General features: G+C 43.5%; 1 protein-coding gene across 1 annotated transcript; it reads left to right on the top strand.

Annotated features, from left to right (window-relative positions):
• The first annotated feature begins 683 nt into the window (after nucleotides 1-683).
• On the top strand, nucleotides 684-9579 carry LOC123146026 (serine/threonine-protein kinase/endoribonuclease IRE1). The gene is made up of 7 exons (XM_044565595.1): nucleotides 684-1169; nucleotides 1797-1986; nucleotides 2070-3370; nucleotides 5698-5870; nucleotides 5962-6208; nucleotides 6309-6603; nucleotides 9215-9579. The coding sequence occupies exons 1-7, from the start codon at nucleotides 862-864 to the stop codon at nucleotides 9359-9361; spliced, it is 2661 nt and encodes an 886-aa protein (XP_044421530.1). The 5' UTR covers nucleotides 684-861; the 3' UTR covers nucleotides 9362-9579.
• Nucleotides 9580-10068: the final 489 nt, after the last annotated feature.

Consider the following 10068-nt stretch of genomic DNA (forward strand, 5'->3'; position numbering starts at 1 on the left):
AGCTGATGTACCCGAGGGCGCGAGGCTGGTAATGCAGAATGAGATTGTAACCACCATGGTGTAAGTCTTAACCATGGTTCTCAAAAAAATAAAAATAAAATAAGGTTTGTGTTTTGTTGCAAGACACCATCTAGATATACATATTATATTAATGATTTTTTCGGCCGACACCACCTCGTCAGCTAATATTTTTTCCTAAATGCTAAAGAAATGCCTACTGCCCTAAACAAATCTAGGGTTCATATGAACACCTAGGGTTCATCACAGCAGCAACATATGAAATTTGCCATAGCTAGCAGAGAGAGAGAGAGAGCAGAATACATGGGATGGCTGGGAGGAAGGAGATATGTTTCCACTGAAGGAAGAGGATAAGGGCCGGGAGGTGGCGGGTGGGTCCCACAGATCACGTGGTTGAGGGGGCGACACGGCGCCGAAGCAACGTTTAGGATCAATCGACTGGGAGGAAGAAGACGATATGTTTCCAATGAAGGAAGAGGATAAGGGTCAGGGAAGTGGCGGTGGGTCCCACGTGGTTAACGGGGGACACGGCCGAAGCAACGTTTAGGATCAGTTGACTGAAATGGAGGGCTTTCCAAAAAATAAAAAATAAAATAAAAAATTGACAATTGCTGCCCCTGCACGCTCGCAAATCCGGTGCCGCCGTCACTTTCCCGTCTCCTTCCTCCGTCCTCCTTCCTTCCTGGTCAAATCCATCGATTCCAGAAGCCTCCTCCTTCCCCGCGAAGCAAACCAGCAAACAGCCCAGATCCAAACCCCCGCCCTACGAATCCCCTCTCGGAAACCCTAACCTCACTCCATGCCCTCCCGGACCCCTCCCCGCGGCTGACGGCGACGACGACGATGAGGTCGCTCCGCCGGGTCCTCCTCCCGCTCGTCCTCCTGTCGGGCCTCGCCTTCCGCGGGGCCCGCTTCGAGGACGACGCCGCCGCCGCCCCTGCCCCCCTCCTCCTCCCGCTCCCCCTGCCGCCGCAGCAGCCGGCGCCGTCCCTCGCGCTCCCCGCCGGCGGGGGGCGAGGGGACGAGGCGGGCTCCACGGAGATCGTCCCCGCGGAGCAGCCGTCGCTCAGGGAGCTCCTGGTCAGGCCGCCGCGCCGCCGGCCGGTGCCGTCGAACGCTGTAAAGAACCCGGATGTAGGACCCGGCATCAGGTGAGCTAGCTCGTGTCCCCGTCACACTCCCGTAAGCGCCACTCTGCATGGCTTGCCTCTTTGTTGCGCTCTCCCGTCCCAAGCCGTACTAATAATGGAGAAATGAATTGTGGTAGGTATTAGTACGAGCTTCTATCATGTTTTCAGCTGTTTGTGTAATCTTATTTCGTGCCGCGTTCAAGTGGAGAAGAGGAAATTGCTTGCCGTCTAGCTGCCTAGGTTCCATATAATTGATGGCTTCGTGTGCCAGCGAGAGTTACCCTGTGTTGTGTTCAGATAAATCTTGACAGCACTAGTTCATGGATGGTGCCACACTGGATTTTAGGGTGCTCTGGTGTGGAGGGAGCTTTTGCTCTTCTATTCCCAAAGTGGGAGGTTTAGGTAATAATAAGATGTTGAGTTTCTTTACCAGATTAGCTACTCTTTTTGTTTGGGATCTATGCTGTATTTTCTCTTTTGATCTATCAGTTAGGTTGTCAAGTAGCTGGCAGTTTTTGTGGCAATTTGCTCATCTTTCATGTGATTAATTTTATAGCAACTTGCAGATCTGTCCTCTGATTCAATTTTATAGCAACTTACGGACCTGTCCTGTGATTGACTGGAATTCTTTGCTTGTTTTGCGAACAGCTCTGAACTGCGATTTTATGACAATGGCACAATTCAACTTGTGGACCGTCTATCAGAATCTCCTCTGTGGCAGTTCTCCACAGGACCACCTCTGTCCAAGCACATTACTACCACAAACTCTGATTTGAGCTATCTCATATATCCTTTGGACGAGTCTGATCTCGTGGAAGTTCATAATGGCACCGGTGTGGTATGCTTTGCACAAATATGCTAGTTCTTCAGTTATACTTTTTGAAAAGAAAAATGTTTCTCACCCATGGCTTATTCCTGTAGAAACTTCCCTGGGAACTGGAAGAGTTTATCGCTAGAACTCCATACATACGGGATTCTGTGGTTACTATTGGATCAAAAGCCTCGACAACTTTTGCTGTTGATGCTGATAGTGGTGAGATCATTTACAAGCATAGTCTGCCAGCCGCCTTGAATGAGTTAGCAGTCCCGGTTGGTGAAGCACCATCCAAGTTAGATGTTGGTAGAAGTTCTAATATCATCGTGGTTGTGAGAACCGATTATTCTATCAGTGCATCAGATCTTGGTGTACATTTGTTTAACTGGACACGATCTTCTTTCTCTGCAAACTACTATGTTAAACAAAGCCATCCAAATATGCTTGAACAATCATCCTGTTTGCAAGAAAATATTCCGTGCATTAGGACCGATGGTGTACCAATCAAACTTACTTTACCTGATTCCAGTACAGCCAATGCACTTGTCTTGCAAGATGTGAACAAAGTTACCACTAGGGATGGTGCTGATGCTTTGAGACAACTTCAAACTTTGGTGATTCCACAGCAAACTGCTAGCAAGTCTGGTGTAGCCCTGAATGACACTCAGAATCAAACTGTTGATGGTGCTCTTGTTCATCTTGTCCCTGCTGACCCCCAAACCAACAGGTTCACTAATAATGCTTATGGATTGCTATTCCCGGTGCTTACCTTATTGGTGGTCCTTGCTTGGCTGGTGAGGTTGGCCTATTCAAGCAAGTCTTGCAAGCAATTCATGAGTGTACTTATGAAGCCATTTGTTCGTGAACAGAAATCAATAGACCTTAGAGGGAAGTCAGAGGGAACATCTAAGAGAAGGAAAACGCGGAAGAAAGATGGAAGGGCCAATAGCACAGAGATCGGTTCAGCATCTGACAAAGAGAGCAGTGGAACTGGTGGGTCAAATGAGATGCTGTATGCACTCCCTGATGGCCTTGACGGATGCCAGATTGGAAAACTTCGTGTTCACAAGAAGGAAATTGGTAAAGGGAGCAATGGCACAGTTGTCTTTGAGGGTTCCTATGATGGACGTGAAGTTGCAGTGAAACGCCTGCTTCGTTCACACACTGATATAGCCCAAAAAGAGATTCAGAATCTTATTGCATCGGATCGTGATCCTAATATTGTTAGACTGTATGGCTGCGATCAGGATGACAATTTTGTTTATATTTCCCTTGAGAGGTGCCGCTGCAGCTTGGCTGATCTGATCCAACAGCATACAGATCCATCTTTTTCAGATGTTGAGAAAATAGATGTAGAACTTTGGACGCAGGATGGACTTCCTTCGCCACAACTCCTAAAGCTGATGAGGTATTGAACTCGTGTCCTTCTATATTATCCACTAGAATTGTTGGTTGGGTATGAACATAATTCCAACACCTTCTCCCTCGAGGTGTATCAGCCACATCTATGACTTAAAAGTTTTAAATAACAACCTGATTTCAGGTCAATGTGCATGCTTGATGATATCACCATTTGTAGGTGTATGCCATTGCTATTTTACATGAACACATGGAACAGTTTAATGGCAAACAGCCCTTGAGCCTACCCCTTTTTATCTCTTCCACAAGATACTGCATTCCCTGCTCTCAAGTTTATGCAGTTTTGAGTAATCAAATTATGTTAGTGCTGGATTTCGAAGGAATATGGTCCAGCTTGCTGGTGCTGTGCTATCCGGTGCTATGAATATAGTAAATTAATGGATTATTTTTATAGATTGTAGTGTACTCTTTCTGTTATAGCTCCTAAGATGTTGCTAATTAGTTACTCCCTCCGTTCCAAAATAGATGACCCAATTTTATACTAACTATATACTAAAGTTGGTACAAAGTTGAGTCATCTATTTTGGAACGGAGGGAGTAGAACTCGAATGCACCGATACGGATACGGGTATCAGTATCGGGCCAATACGGATACGTAAATTCGTCATTTTGAAAAAGTGCCAATACGGATACGTTTTACTATTTTTTTTTTTAAAAAGGGATTCAGAATGTCAACCGTGGCCTTTTTACATGCATGGATTCCATGGTTCCCTGTCTTCTTTAGCAAATGAGCAGAAACTCTAGAGTAGCTACTCAAAGCTTCATGACCACAGTAGTCACATTTCCATTTAGTGTTGCCCCCTCCAGGTGATTTCTCTATGATTTGAACATGGCTCCACAATGGTGCCCTTAGATTTGTAGGTACAGTAGGAGGTTCAGCAGGAGGAGCCATCTGGAGGAGATGAGAAAAATGAGATCTTCACAGATCAGAGGAGAAAGAAGAGAGGATGAGCTTGGCTGGGCAGGAAAAAGGAGAAGAGGCATTGGTGAGGAGTAGCAGCTCGTCGCTGGCTAGACGCCGCTGCCACCCGCCCTGGGTGAGTAGCTGCTAGGTACGCAGCCACCAGCCGCCGCCTGGTGTGAGCTCGGGAGGGAGGAAAGAAAACTGGGAGGGTAAGGAAGGGGGCATTGGGGTACTAGGGTTGCTGTCTGCCTCTAAGCTGGGCTGAGTGGTCTCTTAGATGGGCTGGGCCGTATCCAAAACAAACTGAAAAAGTATCCTTCAAGTATCTGAATTGTTTTAAACCGTTTATTAATGGATACTCCTTGGATACGTATCGGGGGCGTATCGGAGGAGTATCGGAGGAGTATCGGTATCGGATACGGTATCCGATACCGATTCGCTAGTTTCCTGAAGTATCGGTGCATTCGAGGAGTAGAAGATAAACGTTGCTAACTAGTTAGACGAACAGAGCATAAATTGGCTACATTTCAATTGTGGAAGATCCAAAACTCGAAAGAAGCTTGCTAATGGATGTGTTGGCATACTCCCTCCGTTTGGCTTAATAAGGCCTATTGGTTTTTAAGTTTGACCAAGTTTATAGGAACAAATATCAACATCCATAACACCAAATCAATATCACTAGATATATCATGAAATATCATTTCATAATGTATTTATTGGATTGTAGATTTTTATATATTCCCTTCCAGTTTAGAGGGCCTATCTAAAAAAAAATTGGATTTTCATTATATTAGTCCCACTTTGATCTCACTGAGTTAAAGTGCTTTGAATCACACGGCTCATTTAATCCATGGAGATGGAGAGAGAGGGAATTAGAGGCCATGTATGCACCATATGGATCTAATTAGAGGGAGGGTGTTGCATTTATTGCTTTGGGAGTCGAACATGTGAGGCATATTTTAGTGGGCAGTTTTGAATTCATGAAACTCGTGCCCTCTACTCACCATCTACCTTGGTTGCTGAGAATTTTGAGATAAGCCCTTTAAACCGGAACAGCGGTAGTATTTTTCTACAAACTTGGTCAAACTTGTATCAAGTTTGACTTATGGCAAGATTTGTAGACCTTACAAACCTGAATCCAGCAGTACTTGTTATGACCCCAGCACATCCAGATATACCACAACATTTGTATGCAGTACTTAACATATACTTGAGCAAATAATGCCTGCTATATCACCACTAGCTGCAATCTACTATGGCTTCATCAGTATTCTTCTATTTCTTGCTTCTTGAAGTATTGATAATACCCATGATTTTGTTAGCCAGTGCATCCGCTACCGTGCCTGTATGATCGCTCCTATCTTATTTATTTTTATGCATCTCACTCGTATCTTGTGATTTTTCTTATGCAGAGATGTTGTCGCTGGTATTGTGCATTTGCATAGTTTAGGAATCATACATCGCGATTTGAAGCCACAGAATGTCTTAATAAGTAAGGAGGGATCTCTCAGTGCAAAGCTTTCTGATATGGGTATCAGTAAGCGTTTGCAAGAGGATATGTCGTCTCTTAGTCATCATGGCACTGGTAAGCAAGATTAAACCCTACTTGCATTTTTTCAATAATAGCACTCTTTTCTTTTTAAAGTAGCTGTTTAATCCTCGACAGTGTATTGCAGGATATGGAAGCTCCGGTTGGCAAGCACCTGAGCAGCTTCGTCGTGCTAGTCAGACTCGTGCAATGGATTTATTTAGTTTGGGCTGCCTTATTTTCTATTGTATCACTAAAGGCAAGCATCCGTTTGGTGAGTACTATGAACGGGACATAAACATTATAAACGGTCACTTTGATCTCTTCGTGGTGGATCACATACCAGAAGCGGTGCATCTTATTTCTCTGTTGTTACAACCAAAACCAGATGAGAGGTAAGAATTTAGGTCAATGTACATTCTTGCTGTGCTGAACACATAGGTTATGTAAGGCTTACTTTTTTTCTACTGAAATTCACTTTTAAAATGTCAACAGACCCACGGCGATGTACGCGATAAATCATCCTCTCTTTTGGAGCCCTGAGTTGCGGCTTTTGTTTCTAAGAGATACCAGCGATAGAATTGAGAAAACCACTGAAACTGACCTCCTTAATGCTTTGGAAAGCATAGGGCTTCAAGCTTTCGGTGGAAAATGGCGAGAAAAGTTGGATGATGGTCTGGTTGCCGATGTGGGTCGTTATAGGAAATATAATTTCGAGTCAACTCGTGACCTTCTCAGGTTGATTAGAAACAAGTCAGGACATTACAGAGAGCTTCCAGCTGATCTCAAGGTTAGTTATGCTGCACCTCTTGTCGCATTTGCTCTTGTTTATGCTATATGTGTATGGCTATATTGCTGGCCAAACTGGTCTGGTGAACTTCAACAATCCTGTTGTTTTACTGTATTAAACATGCACAATCGTAGGTCCTTGCACCATATTAAATGAGTTATAGTCATGGATGTTCCAAGAGATGTTACCTAACTAGATAATTGTTTGTATCCTTCAAAATGTCCAAGATACCCTCTGTGTCCACAAAGTTTCTATTTTACATTTTCTAATTTAAAACTGAGTATGTAAATTCCAAGTTACAAAACCAGTCCCAAAAGATCTGATCTCCATGCTGCGCCTTTTTGGGTTTAAAGTGGATTTCTGTTTATTCTTTCCATGGTTAGTGAGCAAAATGCTCACCGTGACATATTTCTCCCCATTCACTGTCTCTGTTTCTCCACATGGCAACCATGCGAATGCTCCTGAGCACAACCTTGCCATGCCTATGGTGTGTTGTTCTAAATTTGATCATTCCACCATGATCTGGCATGAGTTAATTCTCCAGGAAGGTAGAGGATTCGCTAAAGTTGCTGTCAGTGGTGGCGGTGGAGCGGTGTAGGATCAAGGAAACCACCTAGAGTGGGTGGATAGATAGATTATGATTCTCTTAAGCTAAAACATGTGTTTAGCACAATTAAAGGAAATAAGTTTCAAAAAAAGTTTTGCATTTTAAACACAATCAGTTACACCTATGAGTCTATATAGGTGCACTGACAACCTAATTCGAGTTAAACTGTTTGCAATCTATAATAAGCAAACCATAAATGCACACGAGCAAGAGAAGAGAACCCAAAGATGAACTTGATACTGTTTTTTGGCTTTGGCGATCTCCTTATTCCATGCTTAGGTAAGCCAATAAATGAATCCCTCCAAACATGCACACTGAATCCTCCGCGGCAGCACATGTCCACCCTAGACAAGTTACAATCTCGTCATGACCATCTTGTATAGATCACCGAGTGTTATCCAAGCTGTCTAGCTTCCAGTAGTGATAAGTTGGTGATGCTCGCTTGAAGGTGATCATGTGTCAGCATTGCCCAACTGGGTGATGTCTCTTTCTTTTCCTAAAGACAGTGAGCTGCAAACAAGGCTTACCTTGGTTAGGTTTCTTCTGGTGGAACCAGCCTACCCAGGTCCAAGTCCTATACTTGGTAAGGGTGCTCGCATATTTTCCTTGATCTATTTCAGGCTTTTCGGCTCTATCCTTTCAGTGGTATGATGTGACCGTCAACTACGAGGTGCCTATGGCGACTAAGACAATCTTAATATCTGTCGGCTGAGGTGTATGTGCGTGCGTTCATAGTGGTAGGGTGTGTGTGTGTGTGTGTTGTGAGTGTCTGCGTCTGTACTGTGTTTCTCCAAAAAATAAAATTAATGAACTGAATAGTACGAAGAATGGGGACGAATTAAGGGCCCATGGATGGCGACTGAGTGGCAGAATATGCCCACACACATGCAAACAAAAATAGCTATTACTCTTATTGAAGATGAAATTTAGAACTGTTGAACAGCTTCATCCCTCACAGTAGCAGCTAGTTGCACTGAACAATACAATAGTCAAATATGGCTGTTAAAGAGTTCTAAATCTGGCTAACTCAGCAGTTCATTGAGGGGCTCAAGAAATTGTTCTCTGCATAATGATGGCTGCTACAAGCATGTCAATATGGGACACCTGGTCAGACCGCAATATCGATGCCGGTTAGATCGTTCTTGGCAGAACAGGCCCACTGGAAAAGTTTTGACGGGCAATCATTGCCCTCCCAAACCGTGGAGCCTTGTCACACCCAGTTAAGGCCTCTTTGTTTCGCAGGATTTGTAAAGCGCAGGAATAGGCAAAACATAGGATTGGAGTGGCATGCCATCTTCAGTACCACATGATTAGTATGAGCATTTGAGAAGTGTAGGATTCTTTGCATGAGGCTGGAGTGGATGGAAATTTTCCTATGAAAACTAGTACAAATGAATTCTAAGAAAAAATTCCTATGGATTGTATCCTACGAATCAAACAACCTACATAGGAAAAAAATCCTACTGATCAGAATCCTTCAAAATTCCTTTAGAAATCCTTTGAATCAAAGAGGAGACTGGGGAATAATAGTCTTGAACAAGGGCTTCCATAGAAAAAAGCTTCCTTCAAGAGTGTATTTGGTTGCTGGTTGTTTGATTTCCTTGATCCTACACTTCTTAGAATTCATTTGTACTAGTTTATTTGATTCGTAGGAAAAAAAATCCTACTGGCGTTCCATAACTATGAAGCACTTAGGTTGGCACAACGATTTCACTGTTAATGTACCACAGCACTAACAACACGGTAGCAACCTGGTCTTCCACCCCCACCAAACTCCTAAGACCAGGAAATTATGTGAAATGACCCTAAGTTTGTTGCCACCTTTACATCAGGTATAGTTGAGAAGATTTAATTCCCATCATTTACATCTGTTGGTCTTCAATGTCCTATAGCAATCTTCAGGGATGGATAAGGATTGTTATGGTTCTACTCCCCTGTGAGCTCAGCTTTGTGTTTCCTACCCCCTGCATTCCCGAGAAGCTAAATGTTTTCATCAATTTTCAGGAGTTACTTGGGTCACTGCCCGAGGGATTTGATCGATATTTCTCGAGCCGATTTCCAAAGCTGCTGATTGAAGTGTACAAGGTCATGTCAGTTTATTGCAAGGATGAAGAAGATTTCAGGAAATATTTCATTGGGATGTCGACTTAACTAAAGAAGATGTCGTCCCTCTACTGTATGCACTAACAGCCTTCACCTAGCAAAATGTATGTACATGTGATCTGTATCATATTATCATTGAAAGAAATCATAAGAGATCTCAGTTATTAATCTGTACATTGTATGTCACAGAACTGTATTGTTATAGTGTCACTGATTAAAAAAATGGATTATTATCCATACAAATAAATCGATGGATTTTCAGAATATCTCACGACATATTGAGTTTTATGAGGGAAACTATTAATCTCAAGCTTTGATTGAAACTCTATCGAGTTTTATTGATTACCAGAAACGCTCAAAGGACATATTACAATATCATGCGTAATGCCAAGCCAGACATGCCGCTAAAGCATGTTTTGCTGAACTATCAGCTTGATGGTTATTTCTTCTTGCTCGCTCGATGGTCTTCACGGACTCAGAGCATCTCCACTCGCGCCCCCAACAGGACCCTCATTGCGGGTTTTTTTTGCGCCGGCGCTGAAAAAAAAACTAGTCGCGCCCCAGGATGACCAAGCCCCAGTTGCGTCGCGATTGCATACATGCATGCTAGTCACTCCAAAAAATATCGTTCCATCAGCCCGCCGCGTAAATCATTTGCTTCCTTCTCTTACAATTAATGCATTTGGTACTTTATCCGCGTTTCTTTGCGGTGTATAGCCGCGTTTCTTGCCATGTATTACTCCGCTTTCTCTCCG

Source organism: Triticum aestivum, chromosome 6D, assembly GCF_018294505.1.
Source record: "Triticum aestivum cultivar Chinese Spring chromosome 6D, IWGSC CS RefSeq v2.1, whole genome shotgun sequence".
Taxonomy (NCBI): Eukaryota; Viridiplantae; Streptophyta; class Magnoliopsida; order Poales; family Poaceae; genus Triticum; species Triticum aestivum.

Coding starts and splice junctions, on each gene's coding strand:
- LOC123146026 (XM_044565595.1), top strand. CDS start 862: ATGAGGTCGCTCCGCCGGGTCCTCCTCCCGCTCGTCCTCCTGTCGGGC. Junction 3,371..5,697: donor CAACTCCTAAAGCTGATGAG/GTATTGAACTCG, acceptor TTTCTTATGCAG/AGATGTTGTCGCTGGTATTG. Junction 5,871..5,961: donor TCTTAGTCATCATGGCACTG/GTAAGCAAGATT, acceptor AGTGTATTGCAG/GATATGGAAGCTCCGGTTGG.